This window comes from Gymnoscopelus braueri, assembly GCF_963280865.1.
Source record: "Gymnoscopelus braueri genome assembly, chromosome: 24".
NCBI lineage: Eukaryota > Metazoa > Chordata > Actinopteri > Myctophiformes > Myctophidae > Gymnoscopelus > Gymnoscopelus braueri.
This window is the reverse complement of record NC_137626.1, coordinates 31310425-31336865: the sequence shown is the minus strand read 5'-3', so window position 1 is coordinate 31336865 and position 26441 is coordinate 31310425. Positions and strand designations below refer to the sequence as shown.

At 40.7% G+C, this 26441-nt stretch overlaps 1 protein-coding gene across 2 annotated transcripts; it reads right to left on the bottom strand.

Annotated features, from left to right (window-relative positions):
• Positions 1-278: 278 nt before the first annotated feature.
• ephx2 (epoxide hydrolase 2, cytoplasmic) lies at positions 279-24380 on the bottom strand. Of its 2 annotated transcripts, none has more exons than XM_080422180.1 (19): positions 24200-24380; positions 23099-23177; positions 19993-20152; positions 13358-13548; positions 11121-11243; positions 9921-9992; positions 9368-9463; positions 8698-8776; positions 8040-8074; positions 7870-7896; positions 7667-7752; positions 7363-7474; positions 6553-6627; positions 6144-6186; positions 5128-5230; positions 3945-4014; positions 3665-3745; positions 2376-2434; positions 279-1875 (listed from the first exon to the last, which is right to left on the bottom strand). In XM_080422180.1, the coding sequence occupies exons 1-19, from the start codon at positions 24343-24345 to the stop codon at positions 1791-1793; spliced, it is 1722 nt and encodes a 573-aa protein (XP_080278306.1). In that variant the 5' UTR covers positions 24346-24380; the 3' UTR covers positions 279-1790. The 2 variants fall into 2 exon arrangements, with proteins under 2 accessions (XP_080278306.1, XP_080278307.1); XM_080422181.1 differs by lacking the exon at positions 7363-7474 and adding an exon at positions 7191-7302.
• Positions 24381-26441: the final 2061 nt, after the last annotated feature.

The following is a 26441-nucleotide window of genomic DNA, read 5'->3' as shown; positions in this document are numbered from 1 at the left end:
TTTTGAAGAGTATGGACATAAGTCCCAACCAACCAAGTACCAAAAGATGCAAGTACTTAATGTAGGCACTGCATGCAAAGGTGGTGCTGATCACAGCTTGGTGTCCACATGCCCATTTTGACATCACTCAGTATCCACATACCTTTTAGCCAATTCGTGGTGCCATCTTTCCATGCAGTAACAGTTATCCATTACTCACAGATGTGCTAGCTATATTGTATCAATGTACTCTACCATACACATATTGGTTAAAAGAACTCAACTCAACTCAACTCCACTCAAATCTTATTTATAGAGCACATTACAATGACCGAAGCCAACCAAAGTGCTATACAACATTTTATTCATTCAAATAAGTTCTATACTTCCATTACAGCTTAAGCAAACTATGTTTACACTGTTCAAAGTGTAGTAGTAATAGGTATGAACAGTAAGTCCTTGGTTGAAAAAATTGTATACAAATGGCATAAATGACATCTATTGGAAAACTGTGTTAATGGTGTACTGAGTAAACATACAATCATGATGATTACTTCAAATATAAGTGCACATTGCTAAAGGGTAACTAAAACCTATACCCCAAAATGTGCAACGCCTGACATCTATTGGTGAAAAACGGTACTGCACAGGCCATCTACTATAGACCTAACAGCAGTCATTTATCATAGATGGGTAAACACACCTATTCTGGGCATGTCATAATAGGCGAACATTCAGGAAAAAGGGAAGAACTTTTGGCAATATTACGCAAACATTTGGCAAAAATATCAGATCTACAAGCGCAACGCATCATGTTGTGAGCTTGTAGATCGGCTAATTTCATTATTTGATGACAATACACTTACAGCTAGGTTTATAGGGTGGTGTGATTTGGAAAGGATTCATTGGGTGGTGGTGATGCAAAGTGAAGTCACTACAACTTGATTAAAGAGTTACATCCCCTGGCACCATCAGTACCCTAAGCAAATAGCATTTCAGTGCCCAGCATTTCACCAGTAGATGTACAGTAAGGCTTCATTGAGAGTTGTGCAAGTTGAATTGAGATTACGATGAATCTATGACCTACATGAGCTGACGTACACCAGGGCAATGCCAGGTGATAACATGCCACACATATGTACTGTTATCCTGTAACACAGGATAACAGGTGATAACATGTCCTGAACTAAGAATAGTGATGCGGGCCACAAGGACTGTGACTCCCAGACACCATCACATATACAGGAACACCACAGTATTCAGTACTGCAGGTCTACAACTATGGATTAACTTCTTTTCTACTTTACTTCTCTACTTTTTTTAATTACTTTTTTTCCTTTATATTTTTAGTTTTTATGTTTATAAGATTTGTTTTTTAAATGACTAAATTGATTAATCTATCAATCACTTAAGCCCTATTTTATACTTAGTTGTACCAAAGGTGTGCAAAAGTGGTGATCAACAAGCTCACAGCACATTGTATCACAACACGTTGTGTGATTGTAGAGCGAATATTTTCGGTATTTTGGAAAATCAATTATTTTAATAAAATCTTATAATTGATTAAATCAATTAGTTTGATTAACTGTCACACACCTAATGTGATAACAGGTGACTGTAAGTGCATGTGACAATAAAAAACATGAACCTTTAGTTGTGGCAACAGTATTAATCACAGGCACTAATATCACACTAATCTCAGTTACATTTCCTTCATTGCTACATCCCTCGTTCCAATGCCTCCCGGACGCATTCCCCCTTCATTCCTCGACCCCACCACTCCATTCAGCCGTCCATCCCGCCAGCCTCCTTCACAGTTTAGGCACCGCGGTGACCGCAGCCGTTTTGTGTGTGTCCTGGAGCCAAGATATTAGGATTTTGTTCAACTCCGCTGGCCTGGAACACACACACACACACACACACACACACACACACACACACACACACACACACACACACACACACACACACACACACACACACACACACACACACACACACACACACACACACACACACACACACACACACACACACAAATCTAGTCACAAAATCCATACAAGGGAATATGATAAATAAGCATGATCTGCGTGAATAAGCGTGATCTGAAAATGCATCTGCGAATATTTCGCATCAAAGTATTCATATCGTTGATGCGTCATTCATACAGGCTGATGCTTTTACTCAATGTGAAAAATGTATGTTATATATTCACACTCTGTGTGGATATTATGAAGGAAAATGTAAATAGTGTTACTTTTGACACCAGTCTTCCCTACTCATGAAACTCACGCACGCACACACACGCGCACACGCACGCGCACACGCACACGCACACACACACACACACACACACACACACACACACACACACACACACACACACACACACATACTTCTCCATCTGAGTCCAGTGTCCACATTCCTCAATGTGCCCTCTGGTCAGGTTGGGGACCTAGCAGGAAGAGAGGCAAGGCAAGTTTATTTCTATGACACATTTCACACGGCAATTCAAAGTGCTTTACACAAAACATTAAGAGCATTAAGGCAAAGTGCACATTTGAATACAATACAATAGTTATTAAAGCTGCAATCCGTCACTTTCATATCCTCCCTGGGATCCAAACACCAGGATAAATTATGTTTTTAACCCAGGATATACATTATTCAATAGAAGAGCTGGTAAACCACCACAGTTGTGTATATTGTATTAAGATACTCTGCTATACAGATTGGTCAAAATAAAATTTAAATGACTATCAATGGTTGATGGGTGAATAGAACATAAGAATAAGCTCAAATAAAATAACGTTATGGTACTGCAGTCTTCCCAAGTCTTCAGTTTTGATTGAAAATAAATGTGAGTTTTAGGACACCTGCAGTTTTCTGGGAGTTTATTCCAGATATGTAGTGCATACAAACTCTGCCTCTTCTTGTTTCCGTATTTCAGACTTTGTGTCCTTGGTCCCTATGTGCCCTATGATCGTTTTTACAATTGAAGTGCACCAAGGATATACTGTACAGGATTCTTTATTATAACCTTTTAGGGAGTTCACAAAATCTCATTTATCATTATTGATGTAGAACTGTTAGCTCCAATTTGTGATTTTTCTCCATGAATTTGTTATTTTATCCATTTGTACCAGAGTCAGTTTACATAATATTGACTTGCATCTTTACCATGGTTGGAGAAACTCCACCAAGCTAGGTGTTACTATTGGTGCTGTTATAATTTTATTCCACCAAGCTAGGTGTTACTATTGGTGTTGTTATAAATGTTTTATTTTGCTGTTCATCTTGTGCCTTCTTCTCTCTCTCTGTCTCTCACCCTCTTTCTCTCTCTTTCACCCGACACAGTTAAAGCAGATGTCTGCCCACCCTAGAGCCTGGTTCTGCTCTAGGTTTCTTCCTGTTAAAGTTAGAGTTTTTCCTTCCTTTTTCCTTGCCACTCTATATGGAAAGTGTTAAGCCAATTAACTACCAAATTCTTTGAAAACGATCTATAAGTTCACAACAAGTTGTGTCTACAGATCAGAAGCAAGCCAACGAGTTAAGCTGAGTGGATGGCACACGGCCGATACACCTTGTTTGTATTCTGAGAACAGTTGGTCTGGATTTCAGCTTTAATTCAAAGGTATTGGTGTGTGTGTGTGTGTGTGTGTGTGTGTGTGTGTGTGTTACTTACCCTCTCCTCCATGCCCTTGGAGAAGACAGGCAACAGGACGGGGTCTTTCCCAGCCGTCACCATCAGCGCTGGCATCATCAGCTAAGACACACACACACACACACACACACACACACACACACACACACACACACACACACACACACACACACACACACACACACACACACACACACACACACACACACACACACAGTACAAGTAGTTAATTCATTTCATTCATAAAATCTTTTACAAATATGATCCTGTAATCACATTGTGACTGTGCATCTTAACAAACCTTCCCCATGGGACGGGAACACTTCCACTTCCAATTCCTCTCGATGTTGCGATACCAATTCAACGGTCCCCTGACAAACCAAACAGAAAAGAATGTAAACTTTATGGGTGTGTATGTGCGCGCGTGCATGTCCGTTTGTGTCATCAAGTTGCATCAGTGTCTGCACTGTTGGTTTACACCATTGGCTCTCAAACTTGTCAAATTATTATTAAAATGTATTTGGCCACGGATCCCCATCTAAAAATATTTTGTGCCAGGAACCCCATACAAGATTTGTGCTGATAAAATGTTTCAAATATATTCAACATTTAAAAAAAATCTAAAGATTTTTTGAAAATAGGCGATCTACAAGACACGTTGTGAGCTTGTAAATCGTCTATTTTCAAATAGGGTTGAAGTGGTTCAACTGAATTTGATCCTATAATAACCGATTTTGTTGGGGACCCCCTGATACCACCCCAAGGACCCCTAGTGGTCCCCGGACCCCACTTTGAGAGCCAGTCTCCCTGGAACCACCCCAAGGACCTCTGGTGGTCCCCGGACCTCACTTTCAGAACCACTGGTTTACACAGATATGTCAAGCTGAAGAAAACCATTTCAGTGAGCCATGCAAGGTGCCCGCCCCTTCATGTTGACATGGCAACCAAAACGTATACACATCAATCCAGACAAATGACAGGATGACAAAACACCATTTGGTTGTAGAAATGTCCGTTATATATCCGTTTCATAACTCTGGCTTTATATACATTTAATGAAAACCAGAAAGCAATAATTATGGGTTTAATTGACTAACTAGACACATTAGTGGGTGAGTAGCCTGAGGCTACGAGCTCAATCCATGGTCTTGAAGGGCGGACCCAAACACAGCCGCCTGGATTTGTGCGTGGCTTCCTATTGCTTCACCAATCTATGTCCCCGCCTCCCCTCCCCTCCCCCCCTCGGCCTGTGCACGGAGCACGCTGACGTCACCAAATTTAGAGCGACGCCCCTCTGCACTCTGATTGGTTATGAGATAACAAGGTCCAAGACCATCGTTCTTGCATCGCTCCCCCAGGCTTTTTTTCTTTTGTAACAAAAAAAAAAGCCTGGGTTTCCGAGGCTAGTGGGTGAGTGACAGAGAGCATGGTGGTGAGTGAAGGAGGAAGAGAGAGAAAATACAATCGTTTTGTTTTTGTTGTACCTGAATCCGTTGCGTTTAAACTGGCTGACGTAGTACCGCAACGCCTCTTCACTCAGCATGGAGCTTCTGGGCACTTCATCTGGAAGGCCCACAAACAACCCACCTATAACACAATACAACATAGTGTTAAATCATTCACCACAGTACAACATACTGTAGTATTATAACACAATACAACATAGTATATCGTAGTATCATATCATTTACTGTACCACAGTAAAACATTGTATACTTTTTTATTATAGCGTTGCTGTCGGGCAGAAACATTGTAGATGGTTGATCTGTAAGCTCACAACGTGCACATTTTGGAAAAGAGATTTGGTGTTGAGGGAGAAAATAAGGGGTCCACGTACAGACCCCTGGGGGATCCCGCTCAGCAAATCTATGAATGGAGGCTAAAATTGGTGCTCTGCTCTTCTTGGTTTTAATTAACAGCCAAGCTGTTGCATTCTGATTAGAACATCTACCATCTACTGAAACAACCACAACCAAGTTTATTCACATTTGACATTCTATAACAGCCAGTAATCCATGTTATGCTGAAAATGTTTTGGTGACCCTATTTTTTGTCAAGCATATTTAAAATAAAGCATACATTGGTAGCCCTATACAGACATATTTAATACACAATGCATTTGCAGTGCCGTGGTTCCTGCTGATATTGTCTTATCAACATAATTTAAAAGCTAAAAAAATGGGTTTCTGTACCGGTAAATGGAAACATACAGTACTGTATATAGCCTATATCGGTTGTCAGAACCTTAAAACAAACAAACACAGAAAACTCACAGGATGCGCTTATTCTTTTTAACAAATTAAAACTTAAGACTTAAAACTTAATGGGAAGGATACAATTTTATTTTTTCAGTTATCAACGTGCGATCCCACCTGTGGTCCCGAACCATAGTTTGAGAACCTCTGTTCTAGCTATTATTTTTGTCGTTAACAACAACATAACACATGTAGCAACATAACACATCAAAACACATAGTTGATTATCATCCTTGTGCTCTCACCTCTAGCACATACTCCAGAAGTGCTGATATCAGGTAGAGTGCCCTGTAGACAACAACACGGTCACAGCATTCAGTAAAGACATGGAGGGTGTATGTTTTATCCCTCCAGACTCAATTAAATACAGTACATGCATTCACATTTGGGAAATGTTTCTGATATGTATGATATGTTTGATATTTATGTTTCATAATATCACAATTTAACAACTTAAAATAAAAAAAAGTGTGTTAACCATATGAAAAATATATCAAAATATATCAATATTTGTACATGTGGGTTTAAAACTTAAAGAATAAAGAAGTGTGTGTGTGTGTGTGTGTGTGTGTGTGTGTGTGTGTGTGTGTGTGTGTGTGTGTGTGTGTGTGTGTGTGTGTGTGTGTGTGTGTGTGTGTGTGTGTGTGTGCTTACTGCGTCTGCGCTGCTGACAAAGAAGATCTTGAACGTTCTCTCCAAGTCCCTCTCCATCTCTGCCTCTGCTACACCCTTCACGTGCACACATGGGAACCAGAACAAAGCGTTGTAATATGGCCTTCAGCATGTGTGCACCATATGTACGTAAAGAATGTCGGGACAGTTTGAAGCCGGATTGATTTGTCGCCTTTGATGCATTTAAGAATTTTGTGGTAGATTTGATGCTGCAAGAAGCTAAATGCATGTGTTTTGAATTGTGTCGATGTTTGTGTGTAATTCATGTTCAAAAATACAATATTGCTGTAAATGTTCCTTTTGTATGCAGGGCTCCATTGCAAAAAACACCTTGGTATCCAGGAAATAAAGGACAAATGGTAAGTGACATGGTTATTTCTAGTTTAGTTATTATTAGTTTTAGTCTTGTTTTTTTATTGTAATATGGATAAGGCAGTGGAAGGATTCAGCAAGGTCAGAACAATATTTTGCTATTTTTGCCATTACTAAATTTAAAAAAAGAATGTTGCCTTTTTCTGTAAAGCCTCGTTTTTTTTTTTTTCCGTTAACATTTTTTTCTTTCCCCCCCCCCCCCCTTCAATTATTTTCATTTGAGTTATTTTGTTAGTTCAAACACTTACAGGGGTCTGGAAGTAGAACTGGTAGTCAAATACAGGAATGGTTCTGAGTTTCTCCATAGGAGGAACACTGCAGTCCACAGGAAAATGTGGAAAGTTCAATGATGCTACTGCCCTACACACACACACACACACACACACACACACACACACACACACACACGAAAACACTTACAGGATTCTGGAAGTAGAGCTGGTAGTCAAATATAGGATTGGCTTTGAGAAACTCCATAGGATGAACGTTGGGGTTCTCGGGAAACAGAGGTGTGTTCAACGATGCCACTGCCCTGGACGCACGCACGCACACATAGATAATAATACACGATACACAGAAAATACACGATGCACATATGTATTTGCATGCAAACACATATGGCCGCATATCGACGGGACAAACACATGAGTAGATTATTGCTTTGAGGTGGCCTGAACTCTGTGTGTGTGTGTGTGTGTGTGTGTGTGTGTGTGTGTCTTCCTACCGAACTCTCTCAGGATGGAACTGAGCCATGTTCCAGACGAAGGCGCCGCCCCAGTCGTGACCCACCAGGGTTACCTGAGGGAGAGCCTAAACGGAGACATATCGTTATTATACAGTAGGCTACATCCACTAGAAGAACACTGAGATCTCTTTACTCAGTTCAAAATGTTTTTTCTCTTTGGATGAAATAACCATGTCACTCACCATTTTGTCCATAAAGGTGATCAGATCCTGAAAAGAATCATTCAGTGGACATATTTAATGGAATTATATAAAATAAATGATGAATTAATTAAGTTGCGTGTGTGTAAATGCGTGCATGCATGTGTGTGTGTGTGTGTGTGTGTGTGTGTGTGTGTGTGTGTGTGTGTTACCTGCATGAGTTGTTCCTGTGAATATTCTTCTATTTCTGCAGATAAGGAAGGACAATTGAACATTTTAAATGCATCTACAGTATGACTCCTACTCGCACGCACGCATGCACGCACGCACGCACGCACGCACGCACACACACACACACACACACACACACACACACACACACACACACACACACACACACACACACACACACACACACACACACACACACACACACACACACACACACACACACACACACACACACACACACACACACACACACACCTTCCCAGAACTACAGGACCACAGGAAATTTGGGAGTTAAATCCAATTCGAATCACTATATGGATTAGAAAAATATTATTTATCTCAGTACGACCGTAAACAGAGGGGTATTGTTCTTGTAGAGTGAGTCTTACTTACCCCTCTGTTTTTAATTTTAAACAGGAACTCCACAAAACAAGTCTAAGCAAGTCCCTTGAATTCTGTTATTTTGTAACTTCATACTACAAAAGAATGAAGGAAGAAGAATGAAGGACTCATCTTTTATCCATGTATAATATATCTTTCCCTTCCCCTTAACCATGTGAACCCTAGCATCCCTGTTCTGGGCATGTCGTAATAGGTGAACATTTGGCAGAAAATTATGAACATTCAGCAAACACACACCTGCGGGGGCAGATGACTCGCCATATCCTTTCATATCCAGAGCCAACACTCTGAAACCTGCTGCTGCAATGGCTGGAATCTAGGAGAAGAGAAGAGAAGAGAAGAGAAGAGAAGAGAAGAGAAGAGAAGAGAAGAGAAGAGAAGAGAAGAGAAGAGAAGAGAAGAGAAGAGAAGAGAAGAGAAGAGAAGAGAAGAGAATCATATCACCATCTGCAACCTATGGTTAGTTACCTGTTACACAACCTATTACACACAGTGTAAATGTCTATATTGCTGTGGTTCAAGTCCAGGTGTGCCTTGACCTTTTGTGAAAACCACAAATTATTGCAATATACAACTATACAAAATATATTTTTATTTATTTTTTACATTGTGCGTACTCATTTCCCAATACAGAGACAAATTCAATGTCTTAAAAATATATATATTTTAATAATTTTTCAACCTGGCATCACTATTTTGGCCACGTCATTATAGGTCAATTTTAAATTGATAATAAAATTATAGCAAAATAGTAGATCGATGTGATGCACTATGTTGTAAGCTTGTAGATGATTGATAGATTGAATACTTTATTAGGCAGAAATGTAAACAGCACAGAGGTACAGTAAGACATTTAGGCCAAAAGGATAACAAACAAAAAAGTCCATTTGCATGCGTATGCGCTTACCTGGTACCTCCAGGAGTACCAGCTCTCAGGGAAGCCGTGACACAACACAACAGGTGGTCCAGTGCCCACCTCCACATAGTGGGTCCTCACACCAGCCTGGAACACAGTAAATTATTAAAGAGAAACAGTAGAAAAGAGAAACAGTAAATGACATCACTCTCTCTCTTAGTATCACCGTTTCCCTCAAAAACAGGGTTTGTCTTTATGTCTGTTGTTTGAAGTGGTGGAAGAAATACAATGTTACAAGTGAAAGGCCTGTATTCAAAACTGCACTTAACTAAAAGTACAAAGGCATTAATTATCGTGATCTGCAAAGGAACTATTAACTAAAGTTTTCAAATGATTGTAGTGGAGTAAAAAGTACAACATTTGCCACTGAGTGGAGCAGAAGAAAAATGGAAATACTCAAGTCAAGTAAAAGTACCTCAGAATTATACGTACAAAGATTTTGATTCTATATTAACACATTTTGCCGGGGACCCCCTGGAACCCCCTCAAAGACCCCAGAGGGTCCCCAGACCCCACTTTGAGAACCACTGGTCTAAGTCATTACCTTTATGGTGACGTATCCATGGGACAACTCATCAGAACAGCATATTGGTGGAACAGTGTTTTCTGTTACAGCCTGGCACGCACACGCACGCGCACACACACACACACACACACACACACACACACACACACACACACACACACACACACACACACACACACACACACACACACACACACACACACACACACACACACACACACACACACACACACACACACACACACTTTATCAGAGGAGTTTTCTTTCCTTTCCAAACAAAACACAAACAAAACTGCAGTTATTAACGTAACATTCTTTCCCAGCTGGAAACTATATATAGTCCATGAGCCAGACAAGATTTCATTATCGAAAGAGTGGGCAAAACCATACCTAAATTAAATTTTTCATAGGGTCAATACGAGTAAATAAATATATGATAACCTCTCCACAGGAGCAGCTTTTTCATGGTTATCACACATTTTGTTATTTTCCCCATACGTACATGACAGGTGAAAAATTTACAACATTTAAAAAAGAGTTATCATAATGAAACTTCCTGAGTTGATTACTTACATGAAGACAATGATTTATCGTATTACAAGTTTTCTGAAATTGTATATTTAAATATGCAAATTAGGCATTTAGTCCATGAGCCAGAGCCCCAAAATTGAGCCAGATATTGAATATTCCCTTGTTAAAAACCTTTGACTCCAACATCTTAACAAAATGAAATAAGTATGTTGACTCTGGCTTTGTCCAATGTTCCAATGTTGATTCTGGAAAGTTATGCAAATGCGGGCATATTTTCCTAATGCCTAATTTGCATATTTAAATATACAATTTCAGAAAACTTGTAATACGATAAATCATTGTCTTCATGTAAGTAATCAACTCAGGAAGTTTCATTATGATAACTCTTTTTAAAATGTTGTAATTTTTTCACCTGTCATGTATGTATGGGGAAAATAACAAAATGTGTGATAACCATGAAAAAGCTGCTCCTGTGGAAAGGTTATCATATATTTATTTACTCGTATTGACCCTATGAACAATTTAATATAGGTTTGGTTTTGCCCACTCTTTCGATAATCATTGCTCAATTTTGGGGCTCTGGCTCATGGACTAATACAATCATGTATTGTTGTCATGACCACTGACAGTAATTTGGTGATCACACATTTAGGCATTCTGGGTCAAACTCTGCAGGTCACATCATACCTCCACACCGGTAAAGTCAGACAACTTGTTGAGAGCGTCCGCAATGTCTGTCACCAAGATGGCCGCCATCCCAGCCGCCTTCGCTGCGTTCACCCCTTCCTCATTGATATCCAACCACACAGACTAAAACAAAACAGTCAACAGTTCAGACTTTACATTGAGGGAGATAAAGTCATTACCTCCAACCAGGAAGTTATGTTTTGTCGGCGCAGAAATCTGAATGGGGACTGAGTCAAAAGTTCGAGACAAATAAGGCAGAGACAATTCAAAGTTTTAAGAAGAATGAGTGTTATAATTTGATATCAAATGGAGTTACAAAACTTACAATCACAGCATCATAGCACAGAATCGGAATGACCAGCCAGCTTGAACTCAGAGAACACAATGACTGACTTTGGCTTAAATACCTCCACTCATCAAAGGAAATCCCTTCTGTTACAGACATACCTAGCCAACACCCTTTCTCCTGCAACCCAACCATAAACTAGCATAGTAACAAAAGAAATGCAAATGGTCAGGAGCCTAGGCGTCTACAACAGGGTATACCAAATGCCATAGGAAAGAGGAGTGTATTCCACTGAGTCATTATTACATTAACCCATAGTTCTTTACAAATGTTTACTTATTTTCCAAATTACTTTGACAGTTTTCAACACTGTCTGTCTGTCACGACATACAGTGTTACAAAGGATAAGACATCTAGCATGAGATCACCACCTAATCTGGCACAATGCCATTGTGATGTCACATCTCTATTTATATACTGACCCAACTGGAGAGAGAAGAAGATTCAGGAGATAGAACTCTATATTCAACAAGAGAGGTATCTCTCTACCTCTCTTGTTGACTTTACAAAAGTAATCTTAGCTGTTATAGCTATTGATCTGTCTGCTTGTTCTTCCTTCTTGAATATAGAGTTATCTACATTCATAGTCGTATAGAAGCTCCTTAGTGGCACAGAGGTACTGAAACTGTCAATCATATCTCTATAGCTAGAGGACTTCCTACCATCACTCACGGGATCTTATCCTATTATCATTATTCTGCATACCACTTTTTTGTTAACCATCTGACATCGAGGATTCGAGTGACTATTCATCCGCTAAACCAGCACCTAAGCTATTCCTCACTATAAAGTATCTCATAAAGTAATGGTTATGTTTTCAAATTTGTCACCAAAGTACCCTATCTCATTAAGAAATGGCTGGATTGATTCATGCTCCCAAGAGGAACAACACTGTTGATTTTAGTGACCCCATGACCTTTCCTTGGATGTCACAATCAGGTCAAACGTTCACATTTGAAATAAGTGCATCTCCTGAACCCACTGTTATAAAGACACAAACTTTGCTGTTCACATTCATGCTACCAAGTGGATGATTTTGGTGACCTTATGACATTTCCTTTAGTGCCACCACCAGGCCAAACTTTTAAATGATCAACCTGGAGTTGGTGGAAGAGTGCCTTCTTGTCTACTCTGTGTTTGCGTGTGTGCGGCCATGTGTTTTGCATGTGTGGTTACCAGTATGACACATCTAGATGAGATGTATGCATGCGCACAAACACACACACACACACACACACACACACACACACACACACACACACACACACACACACACACACACACACACACACACACACACACACACACACACACACACACACACACACACACACACACACACACACGGTTGATGGCGATAAGAACTTGGCTGAGTTTATACACACTCCCTAAGTTCTTTCCCTGAGGGCATGGTCAGGATGCTTAGAGTTCCGTCCAACAATAAACAATAGAGCTCATTAGGTTCAAATGTGTGACAGACTCTCTGTCAGCCTCATGACCAACTCACATGTTAACACAGTGCAGCACATACATACAGCACGCACATCACCAGGACTGAGCTGCAAGTCATGCAGGACCTGTACACCTACAGGAGCAGGTTGAAGGCCCAGACAGGCTAATCTATTGTATTTTCCCCAAAAACAATGGGTCCCATTGTTATGTGTTGTGAGTAGATACTGTATATGTTTTTATTTTTATTTTTTTACATTTTCTACAATTGTTTTAATTATTTCAAAAGATTAAAACAATTCTGAAAATTGTATAATAATACTGTATTTGTATTAAAAGTGTCCATATTTGGGCATAATCCGCCAGTGTTGTGACGTTAGGCATGTCCATATTTGGGCATGATCCTGCCGCCAGCCATCCCGCCCACCTGTGTGTTTCCTACCTGTTGTGGGGTGACTCTCAGGCGCTGCAGAGCTGAGGTGAACATGGCGGGCTCGGGGACCCTGTGACCTGAGCGACAGGACTGGAGGACCAGATCAAAATGGCCGCCAAGCAGAGCGAGAAGGCGGGATCCGCTATCTCCAGACGCACTGTCATCTACCCACTGATTGGCTAGCACAGCTGTCACTAAGCCTTTGGGAAGAGAGGTTAGCCTATATCAGTATAAGCCACTAAGCAGCACAGTAATGACTGATAATAAATAATACATCAGACGCCTGTTGTAAACCAATTGTAACTTTCAAGCTCCATTTTAACCATGTTAGATTCACTGAAAACACACGTCCCTGGTTCTGGTGACTGATATTATCCTTCTTGCACAAGGGGGCTGTGTTTTTTCAATTACCTTTTTCATTTATTTAAATTAAATTAAAAATTACAAAAATTACAAAAGTAATTGAAAAAACACAGCCCCCTCACGCATAAGAAGGACAATATCAGTCACCAGAAATGAGGCGCAGTTTACGGAGCTAGTTCAGGCCAGGCAACTCAAGGGATGGGCTAACCGATCAGGTGACTAAGTCACATGCACTCTTCTCCTGGTCGGTGGGTTATAAGTAATGCTCTGCCTACCTGCTCAGTCTGGTTGCGCTCTTCTGCTGCTCTGACGTGCGACGCTGCTGCTGCTGCTCTGCTGCTGAGATCCTGCCGGATCTGCTGCCCTTGCTTGCCTACGTATGCTGCTGACCATGAATAGTCTCATATTGTTCCTTGGTTGATGGTTATTTGCGTGCTGCCATTGTCCATGCTGCGCTAATCATAGCTACTCAGCTGTGTGCTACTGGTTCTAAACGTGGTATTACTTTCTTTACTTAAGTTAAAAATCGCTTGCTAAACGCTCAGCTCAAAAGCAGTAGCGTTCGTCATTGATCCATCTCAGTATGGTCAACTAGAGAGTGTAGAAATAGAGTAACGACATGCTTGATCCCGCCGCAAACGGGCTCCTTCGGTATAGTTCCAAACATTGGGACTGCCTGCCTCATTGAGATAGACGGAGCACTTCCGCATTCCATTCTTACAATGGGAGTCGACGCTAGTGTCAGAACTCTCTTTATGGCACTGGGTTAACGGTAGTTCACCAACAGTGTTGCTTAAGTTTCTGTTCCTTATCGTAAGCAACGATGGGCTTGGGGTTCTGTTATGGTCCCCAGTTTAGCGTGTATTTGTTCAAAGTAGTTCACTTTATCTCAAGATTGGGTTTCTAGACCTAGTTGCTTGCTTCTCTCTCAAAAGATGATATCACCGATCTATGACGCGCGCTGATATGGCTGGTAAGTGCTACTGCCATGGTAGATAGAGAGAGAGGGCATGGCGTCACTTTGTGAGTCGCTTTGCTTGTTTTGGCTCTAATGTTCAGATTAATATCTTTATGTAGGCTACTGGTTAAAACACGGATATGCTCAGTCGGCTGCATCTTGCTTAATTTATAGTTATTGTATTCATGGATAGTTCAGTGGCTTTAGACGGTACTCTTATTCTGAAGAGCTCGTCCACCGGATGTTGTTTGAGGCTTATAGTGGATGACCGAACACTTCTCTACCCATGCGAAGGAGAGAGGGGAAGCTAACTTGTGAGTAGTGTTCAAGAAGTAGTTGCACTGCAGTTTAAATGTTAATGCTGCTAGAATTCATTGAAATTAATTATCTCTCGTGTAGCTATGTCTGGCATCTATTTGCAGAGTAGGAAAACTCACTGTTCATGTTGATGCTAAAGTTGCAGCACTAAATTGCTGCCATCATCTCAATGTTCATGTTAGTGCTGAGTTGCTGTACTAAATTGTACTAGATTGCTGCCATCAACACAATGGTCTCCATTATGCTAAAGCTCCTCACTGCATGCTTCTACTGTTCAGATAATGCTAGTCGTTCTTCAACTGCTACTAACTGGCTGCTGATCATGATTAGGCTAAAACTGCTGACATTGTTTCTGCAGTCAATGCATGCTACTCATACTAGTGCCATCATGATGATCATGCTAATTATGTTGACTGCATTCCTAGGCTACTGCATTAATGCTACTCATTCTGCAATTGCTGGCAAAATGTCTGCCTATCATGATTATGCTAATGATGTGGACTACATTGCTACCACTGCTATAATCGACTAATGCTGCTAGTACTAAAATTGCTGCAAACGTGCCGATCATGAACATGCTAAGTTACTACTAGTGCTATGGCCACTACCTCATTAATACTGCATTCATCTACCTCACATTTAGCAATTGAAAGCAATATCACGCAAAGTCATTATCAGCATTCATTGATATTCTGCTTTGTGTGTTTTTTTCCATGTCCGGCTTAATGCATGGTGATGGGATGCCTAATGCCGATGGGGAAGAGTGCTGTTCACCTTGGATACTGGGGAAGTCAGGTTTGCAGGCCTCGTGTCTTCAACAGTGACAGTGTCAGTGTCAAATCATGTAGCAGTTCAATTGCTCTAATATGTGGTGGAGGTAAAGTAGGCCGTTTCATATTACGATGAAATAATCAAATGAACTTGCAGTGCAGATTAGACGTTATTGGTTGCATTCTACCGTTGTTATGCTCTTGTATTGCTAAATTACACTTGTTAAGGATCAGGATGAGCTAAAGGGATTCTCATTTTGCTGCATACACTTGGATAAGAGATGGTAGAGACGTTGTAGCACAGGCTAACACGGTACGTTTGCTTCTTGTAGAAGCTTTAGATTGTCGTAGCACAGCATGTTCGCTTATGTGGAAGCTTTAGATTGTTTGTAGCACAGGCTAGCTCAGCATGTTTGCTTCTATGTGGAAGATTAGATTGTTGTAGCACAGGCTAGCACAGCATGTTTTGCCTATGTGGAGGCGAATTGTTTAGCACAAGCTATCACAGCATGTGTTGCTTCTTATGTGGATAGCTCTGGATTGTTTGTAGCATAGGCTAGCACAGCATGTTTTGCTTCCCACGTGGGAGCTCGGATTGTTCGTAGCACAAGCTAATTCAGTTGTTTTGCTTCTTATGTGGAAGCTTGGATGGTCGGTAGCACAAGCTAAACACAGCATGTTTTACTTCCCATGCGTAAAGCTATCAAATTGATTGTAGCACAAGCTAACTCAGCATGGCTTGCTTATGGGGATAGCTCTGGATTGTGGTAGCACAAGCTATCATGGCATGCTTGCTTCCATGTGGAAGGTATATGGTACAGTATATAGAAAAGTTGGTTGCCAAGTGATGTTGTCATGTTATGAGCAACAAGCTTACAGAAGTAAGTTATTGCAACAGGATAGATGGTGGGGCTTTAGTAGAGTCAAGATATCAGTCATTTGTCAATGTTGGCTGGTGCGCACCAATCCGCGAAATATCTCGCAGGACGGATAAAGAGGGACTCCGATCCTGGCTGCTCCTGTTATCAATAGTTCCACTATGTTGATGGGCTCTTTGCTTTTCTCATGCTTATCAAAAGCTGGGTGACTGGAAGTCTTTGTCCCCGTATAAAAGGCGCTGCTTTATCCGCCAGATTGGGATGCTCACGGCATATTTGGCACCACATCACGGTGTGTTCATCACTGGTGACGAGTGTTGCAGCGCAACCAGCAGCTTGCGGTGTGCAACTGACTGTGTCAGGATTTGAGGCCACACTCGCGCATTGGCGTGCAGCATGCGTCCCCACACATCCACAGTGAAGCACGCACTTTTCACTGTGGATGTGTGAGTGGCTTCAGGAAGTAAATTCCTGTCCCAGCGGTCTATAACGGCGTCATCTCGTCCAGGGTGGCTTACCATGGTAATTGCAAGAATAATTCTGCTCTGGTTCTAGATTCCAGGTTGAACTACCTACGCTCTTGGCGGCTCTGTGAGCTCTCAAGGCAGCGTGAGAGAGCTGCTCGAGATGTGGGCTTCTCAGTGTTCTCAGCATTATGCTGCAGCATCTACTGTGCGGGCCAGCACAAGGCTCTCAAGGCAGCGTTGAGAGAGCTGCTTGAGATGTGGGCTTCTCAATGTCTTCTCGGCACCTATGCTGCATCATCTACTGAGCTGCCTAGCCTCGCTGCTAAACTCTGCTAAATCAATTCTGCCAACCCTCTGGCGTCTGGCTCTGTTGGGCCGATTCAGACTTGCAACAGATGGCATTTCGTGCTAAATCTATTAGGCTATGGATGGAGAGGGATATCGGCGTTAGTTAATATTATTCACATGTCACATGTCTAATAATCTGCGTCAAGCTCTGCAAGCTATAATTTAAGCTTGTATACCATATTCTTTCTGCATCAACCGCTATGATGCTAATTGCTAACATGCTGCCACATGGCGCTTAACCCATTTAGACCAAGGCCGATTTAAAAAAAAATAAATGGCAACATGAACCCAAAATGGGTTAAAGTGGTCATAGGATGGCCGGGCTAATCCAGAATTGCAATAACATTGTGTTTGTCTCTCCATCTGTAGGCCTAAACTTGAACTGGTTCACTGCAAAGCTGCGAGAGATCTGCTCAAGCTGCGGGCTTTCTCCATCCTCCGTATTGGTGTAGCTACACCTGCAGCGCTGCTTGTCTTCTGCTTCTCTAAATCTATGGGGCGATGGTCCTCAGGAGCTTACGTAGATATTGGTTAATAAGGATGACATTCTGCAGGCAAAAAGCTCATGAGTATGAGTGCTCTCGCTGTTCTATCGCTAATTCAATAAATGCTGCTTGAGCATTATTGACGCTTTAATTACAACTCGGGTGGATTGCTGGGGATTTAGTTTAGTGGTGATGTCATGGTGCTAAAAAAAAAAAAATGTTGGTTTATTTATAGCGCTAAAAAATGTTGGGCTTTCCTTGGTAGCGCTAAAAAAAAAAATGTTGGGCTTTCTATGGCAGCGTTAAAAAATGTTGGGTTTCTATGGCAGCGTTAAAAAATGTTGGGTTTCTATGGCAGCGTTAAAAAATGTTGGGTTTCTATGGCAGCGTTAAAAAAGATTTGGGTTTTCTATGGCAGCGTTAAAAAATGTTGGGTTTTCTATGGCAGCGTTAAAAAAGGTTGGGTTTCTATGGCAGCGTTAAAAAAGATTTGGGTTTTCTATGGCAGCGTTAAAAAATGTTGGGTTTTCTATGGCAGCGGTAAAAAATGTTGGGTTTTTCTATGGCTATGCAGTCAGGCTAATCATATCAAGCTCAGTCTATTAGTAATTGCTGCTTCAGGGATCGTTGGGTACTGATTCAGATTTTAAGTAAAGATAGCACGTCTTTACACACATAGTCAGTACACTTTATTTATTATGGATGATAAACAATAGTTATCATTCATCATAGGATGACTTATTATATATATATATGTGTATATATATATAGCAGATTTCTTTGAAAAAGAAATAAATATAGAATGTCCTCTTCGAATCCGATTTGGTGCGGCACAGCGTGGACACCATATTAGGATACCGTCTAGGACTCCTGAATTCAGGGATCAGCAGGTACCTGGATTCATCAGGCTTGTTGAACACATGGATGCATGCTTGCATTTGTTTAGCTTAACAATCAAATGCTGAGGAACTCGGACATTTCATCATGCTTAGCTGAACACAAAGTTCATGGAGCTCCACCATTCTCACAGATGGTTGGTCCGGCATCAGGCTCTGTGTTCCCAAGCGGTTTTGGGGGTTCTTGCTGTTTTGGGGGTCTTTATTCATTCCCTGTAAATGCTATTTGGCATGTAACATTTATTAAAATGTTATTCTTACAGGGAGTGAATGGATTCAGAGTCCTGACGCCAAACTATGCTTCCTTATGCTTTCTATATCCATGCTCAAGCTTGCTCAATAAATATATATTCTAATCCAATCCAAGAGTTGTCTGACTGAACTAAGTGTTTTCAGTGAGTCTAACATGGTTGAAATGAAGTTTGAAGTTACAAAGGTTTATATGCGTAGGAGGGGGTGTGGATATCAACATATTGAATCAAGCTACTCACTGCCTGGGGTGCACACAAACGTGTAAACCAGAGTAGACGTTAAAATGACCCCAAAACACATTTTCAAGATATAAACAAACAAACCCGCATTTGTCTGTCCATGAACCTTAGAAAGCCCAAACATCTATTTGTATTGACTTTGTGTAAGCTAGATATGACCAAACATCTGTTTTAGTTTACTTTGGGTAAGCTAGAAATGCACAAACATCTGTTTTAGCCAGAACTACAGCTGTGTGATGGCACAATTATTGTGGTCTGGCATGTGATGCAGAAAAAAAACTAAAAAAGATGGTTGTGTGAATAGGAGGAAGTAGTATGTGTAGTATGTATCTTGATTCTTATTTTAACAATTTTATCTTTCTTCTTTCATTTTCACCTCTTGTTTATTTTGTTTTTATTGTTGTTGCAATGTATGAGGAGAACCACAACAAATATGTTTTACTCTTGTAACAAAAGATGAAGCAATAAAGATACCTTGGAACTTGATCTGGACCATACTGGAAACAACACAAAGTAAAGTGTGTGGGTGTTTAAGCATGCATGCATTGCATATCTAATGTATGAGTGTGTGTGTGTGTGTGTGTGTGTGTGTGTGTGTGTGTGTGTGTGTGTGTGTGTGTGTGTGTGTGTGTGTGTGTGCGTGCGTGCGTGCGTGCGTGCGTGTGTGTACCGTGTTGATGTAGGACAGCAGCAGTGCGCAGGACAGACAGGTGGAGGGGTTTTGTCTCTCTGAACTGATCCAGCAGGACAGCGACGGAAAAGTCCCCGGGAAGACACACACCCTGGGCCTGAGCTGCAGCCCTGCACTCCGCCTCAAACTCTGGGATCATCTATTGTAGAGTCCAGGGGTAAGCACACACATCCCAAAACAATTTATCGGGTGCTGGACAACAATACGTACATCAAGGAAAAGAGGGGAAGTCCACACACAGTTTAGCTCCCAGTAGAACCTTTTTTATTCAATAGTTAGGCAAGGTTTCGACCGCAAAGGGTCTTCATCAAGTCCAGAGACCTGATGAAGACCCTTTGCGGTCGAAACGTTGCCTTACTATTGAATAAAAAATGTTCTACTGGGAGCTAAGTGGTGTGCGGACTTCCCCTCTTTTCCATCATCTAGTACACACACAAACACACACACACGTTACCACAGGAGAAAACACAAAGTCATGCAGGAACAAAAGGTCTCGTTGCAAGGTAACTGCCCAAGTGTTTACAAGTTGTGTGTCATGCATCTTTACAGAGACTGATCGAGCAAGTTTTACAGAGCAAGTTTAACATTCTGTGAAAGTAACCAATCTATGAGCTTGTAGAGTGGCTATTTTCAGCGAAGTGATATAGATGGGATATAGATATAGAAGGGAAACAAGAGGGGACCAAGTATATATAGTAATACGCCCGATCAGAGTTTGTACGGTATTTTGGACTATTAGCTGATAAGTACAGCAGCTTGTGCCAGTGCAGACATGAAAGAAGGCACACAAACACACACGATCTATATTATAGTTGTCATGTTTCAAAATATACTTTCACACACACACACACACACACACACACACACACACACACACACACACACACACACACACACACACACACACACACACACACACACACACACACACACACACACACACACACACACCATCATCATTTAGCAGACACTTTTATCCAAAGCGACTTACAATAAGTGCATTCAACATAGGTAGGGAACGAAAACTACTAATCACCAGAAGTCTTAAGTGCATTTTCTGCAAAAACAAGCAACCAAGAGTATACCAAGCGCTAAGGTAAAAGTGCATTATATCAGCTACCTATTTCCTTAAACAGATGAGACAAAAATAGCAAAATCAAATGAGCAGGAGCTAAAACAAATAAGTGTATCGACAAGCGTTCGTACAACTAGTTAACAACAAGTAGGCCAGGCAGAGAGGATGGGTAGTGTTTCCTGAAGAGACACACACACACACACACACACACACACACACACACACACACACACACACACACACACACACACACACACACACACACACACACACACACACACACACACACACACACACACACACACACACACACACTAGTCTAAACAGTCTAAACAATTTGGTATGTTAACAGGAAGAAGTCACACACACACACACACACACACACACACACACACACACACACACACACACACACACACACACACACACACACACACACACACACACACACACACACACACACACACAGACAGACAGACAGAGTGGCATTGACATTGAACCATGAAGGTTGTTGCATGGTAAGTGGCATTGACATTGAACCATGAACAGGGTCCCCACACATTTTTACCAATGAATTTCCAAAACTTTTCCAAAACTTTTCCAGAATATTTAACCCAATTTCCAGGCCTATATAACAATCATTCAGCGCAATAATAATAATACTCCTATGTGCAATGCCCAAAGACCGGCAGTGCAGCAAAAATAAAGCATAGAATGGTGTAATACCATTCCAAATTTCATGCCAAATGTACTGACTAACTACGCATCACGCTGCAGCACGTTGTGAGCTTGAAGATCTGTTCTTTTTTTCACATCCGGTATAGAGCCCCGACCGATGCCAGATTTTTTATTCCGATGGTACTAATAGTCATAGTACCATTTGTACACTCTCAGAGTTAGGATTTCAAAGTATAGATTGGGGTCCCAGAGATAGCAAATGGTATGAAATGGGGGTCCATGGCCTAATGCTTATTATTAATGCTTAAATTAAAAAAGTATGAGAACCACTGCCCTACTTCATCATACAAGAGTGTCACACTATAAGAGTAAAAATAGCAGATCTACAAGCTCCCAACACGTTGAGATACAATGCGTTGTGAGCTTCTCTTTATTTTAATGTTAGCCTATAAAATTAGATTTTTTTTCCAGTAATTAATTTCTAATGCTTGCTGGATATTAAGACTCATCATTTTGGGGTTTTATTGTATTTTGTCATACATTTATTAATCTATATGCTGCTGATCAAATGTTGGGTTTGGCCTACTGTTTGATTTGCACACATGCGCTGCCATTGACAATGAATAAGACGGCTGCTAAGCAGTTCACTTGTGTTATAGGCTACCAGTTACCTCTACAGGGTGGTTCTACAGTAGTAAAATAGCCGTTCCAACGTTCCTAGTGTATGGTAAATTAATGATGATAAAAAACATCGGGCCACATCAGTGAAATAATGACCGATGTCCTATGTTGGCACGGGTTCCAAAATGACCGATGGTCGGGCTCTAGCGGTATACATTAGGCTGCAATCACAGAGCCCGTTTGGCGAAAAACTACTTATGTTACATATTTTGTGTATTTTCCAGGACCCTTGATAAATTCCAGGACCCTTGATCAATTCCAAACCTTTTCCAGGACTGGAAAAAGTTTTTTCTAATTTCAAAATATTTCCAGAAATGTCATGACCGTGGGGACCCTGCATGAAGGTTGTTGCATGGTACAAATCAGTGGGAATACATTTCTGATGACAACACTACCTTGGTACTATCAGTCGATTGAGTAATAGGTCAAATAATCATCACCCTGTCTAATAGTTTCAACGAGAGAGAGAGAGAGAGAGAGAGAGAGAGAGAGAGAGAGAGAGAGAGAGAGAGACAGAGAGAGAGAGAGAGAGAGAGAGAGAGAGAGAGAGAGAGAGAGAGAGAGAGAGAGGGAGAGGACAGAATATAAAGTGTAGATCAGTTTCTAAAAGTGATGATAGCTTTGGAATGAATGTAATAACTTTATTGGCACCTGAACAAGAGACAACTCTCCTCGTTCTGCTCTGATCATGGCACTGGACTCTCTGGAGGTGATTTGAGACAGAAAACCACTGGAAAAAGTACATGAAATAAGTTAATAGAACTAGAAATTAATATAGAAAGGCCTTTTTGGCAATATACATAGCAAGTAAGTAGCCAATTTCAATATTTTCAACAAATGTGTAGATCTATTCTATAACATCAATAGTGCCATTTGAAAATAATTGATCGCTCTTATTTTCAAATGTAACAATGATTAGGATGATTTTAGAGGGTGAAATAAGGCAGTTGTTCAATAATCCTCTGTTTGACTCAACATGACACCTGAAAGCAGAATGTCACTTACCGAGAAATCATTAATCATTATGTAATTTATCAGATGGGCTGTATAGGCAGCCTACTGTTTTTCTTCCCCAGCTAGATTACCCTTTCTACCAAGATGTTAAACTGTTTTATTTCAATGTGATTGACGGGCTCTATTTTCCTTAGCTACCTTTTCCATGTGAATATTGCAAGTATGACATCATTGACATGTGTACATTCCTTACTATGACTAAGCTGAAAACAATAGCCTACAGTAAATATTGTGCATCCCTGCCCTGGTCTCATAGAAATGATCCCATTAGAAATTATCACATACATTAGGCTACATTGCTCAATTCATTCCCAACTACAGTATTGATTGATTGATTGATTGATTGATTGAATACTTTATTAACAGTTTGCAACCAAAAAAAAGCACAGAAAGTAGGCTACAGCTCAATACAAAATGATGCTAAAAGGATTAAACCCAAGAAAAGCACTGTTGCTTGTTTCCATTGGGGTCCATGTGTATTCAATTCATCAAAACATTTAATGACAGACAAATATACAATACTATCCAAAAACATCATATAAAAACGAGTAGTAATCAAAAAGAAAAATATGTACAGTAAACAGTTCGGAGGGGTTGGGGGGATTGAGAGATACAGATCTACCGTATATTACATTCTACATGAAATGTTATATACAAATATGTTTCATTAATAGGTAGGCCTATTTAGGCCTGTAATCGCTGGCTGATGTTGTATCAGGTCAGGACCGTTTTTCCTACCGTGGGAGTTTATGGGTCTCCTCAAACTTGTGGAGAACGTCATGGGGTCTGGAATCCAACACGACTCCCCATAAGTTGAATAAAACCGCTTTCTTCCCCGGCACGTCGGCCCTGCCGGGATAAGAGATCTTTGTCGGTTTCTGCATTTTGAGTATGGGTGAAACGCAACTGTCTCTGTCCGTCCAGGTCCTGGACAAAAAGAGCAGTTAGTTTGCTCGCTGAACTTCGCACTATCGACGACACTCCCCCTTAGGACTAGCCATGAAATCACGGTCGTCTGTCACGACCGTCATGGCGAAACTTCAACCTTTGTTGAAGTTTGCACTTTATTCCTTTTTGACCCGTACATCTACATAACGTTCATATTTCAAATATAAAGTGCTTACCTCATGGCCACAAATATCATAATTATGTACGGTACCTCAAAAGTACACTTATTTTGCGTATTATTCAATAAAAAGCATTTTAATCCAATCGGTGGCCATTTTCTCAGTTTTTTAGCCACATGCTTTCAACAACGCGACCCTATTGGTTGGGAAGTGTATTGCACTCTGACATTTTAACTCTATGAGAAAATGGCCACGGATTGGATTAAAATGATTTTTATTGAACAATACGGAAAATACGGGTACTTCTGAGGGCCCGTACATAATTGTAACATCCGTGGCCATGGGGTAAGCCATTTATATTTGAAATCTGAACGTGTATGTAGATGTGCGGACCACAAAGGGAGAAAGTGTAAACACCAGGTTGAAGTGTCGTCACGACTGTCATATGACAGTCATGTTTCAGGGCTACTAGTACAAACAGCAGAGGGCGCTGTTTTTCATTCTCACTTGGCACTGGGTTCCCAGATTGCCTTCCTTAGGACGTGTGTGTGTGTGTGTGTGTGTGTGTGTGTGTGTGTGTGTGTGTGTGTGTGTGTGTGTGTGTGTGTGTGTGTGTGTGTGTGTGTGTGTGTGTGTGTGTGTGTGTGTGTGTGTGTGTGTGTGTGTGTGTGTGTGTGTGTGTGTGTGTGTGCGTGCGTGCGTGCGTGTGTGTGTGTGTGTGTGTGGGCACTATGTGCCAGCCATAAAGTCTCCAAGACGCACAGTTACGGCAAGACGCCAGGACTGAATTCAGTTCACAGAATGTTGATATATGTCAAAGTTCAGTAGGACTCGGAGGTAGCCTTCTGTGATTGAACTTTCACTCATATTCTGTTAAATATTAAAAGGCCCTTCAGTCTCTGATAGACTGAAAAACCTTATAATATCCTGATTGTTTTCTCTTTTCTGTCTGTAATCTAATACCAGCCTAACATGAATAAGTCTGTGTAATTACAAGCAGCTGCGTGTGTGCCTGTGCAGCAGGTGCTGTATTTTTTTGTCAACTCAAAACAAAGGTTTACTTTTTTTTTTTTTTTTTTTTTTTGTAAAAACGGACTAAACACCAATATAACAAAGTCGCTGCTTAGCATGTACTGTTTTTCTCAACAAAGATATATGCAGTTACAGTACCACATAAACATGACAATGCCTGGCTGGTTCACAATAATAAACAACATAAACACACTCACCTTTGGGCATTTACACACAACAATAATACACAAAGGCACTGTAGGACAAGTGATTGGTTAAAACAAACCGTCTTCATCTCAGCCAAGTCAAACTGAACTAAACTGCACTAGTAGGGAGAGGTCAATAGCCTGTCAGTTTGTTATCTAGACCCTGTTGATATTACATTGTATGTTTAGCCTATACCTCAAAGTAGCTATAAGTGATTTTTTTGTTCCTAAGTATTAAATATTCTGATAATAATCATTGCTATATTAGTGTTAGTTCAATAACAGGGGTCTCCACAATAAGTCCCCATCTCTGCAGCTCTTTAGTAAACAGAAAATGTTCAGGTTTCATTCAATCAAGAACGAAAACATAATAAACAAATTCAATTTGAAATGATGAAACAAAACAATGAGCAAACAAAATTGGAACTGAAAGGCTATAAAATTGAAGCTGATTAATTGATTCTCTCTCCTGATTGGATCAAATTGGCCGATTAGTTAAAATCAGTTAAAAGCCCACATAATTATAATAATTTGTTTTTTGCAGTTTGATTGATTCATTCTGTATAGTAGTTTTTGTTTCATTTAAGTCACAGCTGCTTCTCATTAAGAGCAGATATCTAGCACTTGCACTCAGGAGTGGATTACCAAACGGGCCTGCAGGGCCTAGGAGGGCCCCAGCTCAGGGGTATAGTCTTC

Excerpts from the sequence above, each read along its gene's own strand:
- ephx2 (XM_080422180.1), bottom strand. The coding sequence starts at position 24,345 with ATGCAGAAACCGACAAAGATCTCTTATCCCGGCAGGGCCGACGTGCCG. Across the intron at positions 13,549-19,992 it reads TGCTGTCCTACATCAACACG|GCTTAGTGACAGCTGTGCTA; the intron begins GTACACACACGC and ends CTCTTCCCAAAG. Across the intron at positions 6,628-7,362 it reads AGCTCTACTTCCAGAATCCT|GGTGTAGCAGAGGCAGAGAT; the intron begins GTAAGTGTTTTC and ends GTGCACGTGAAG.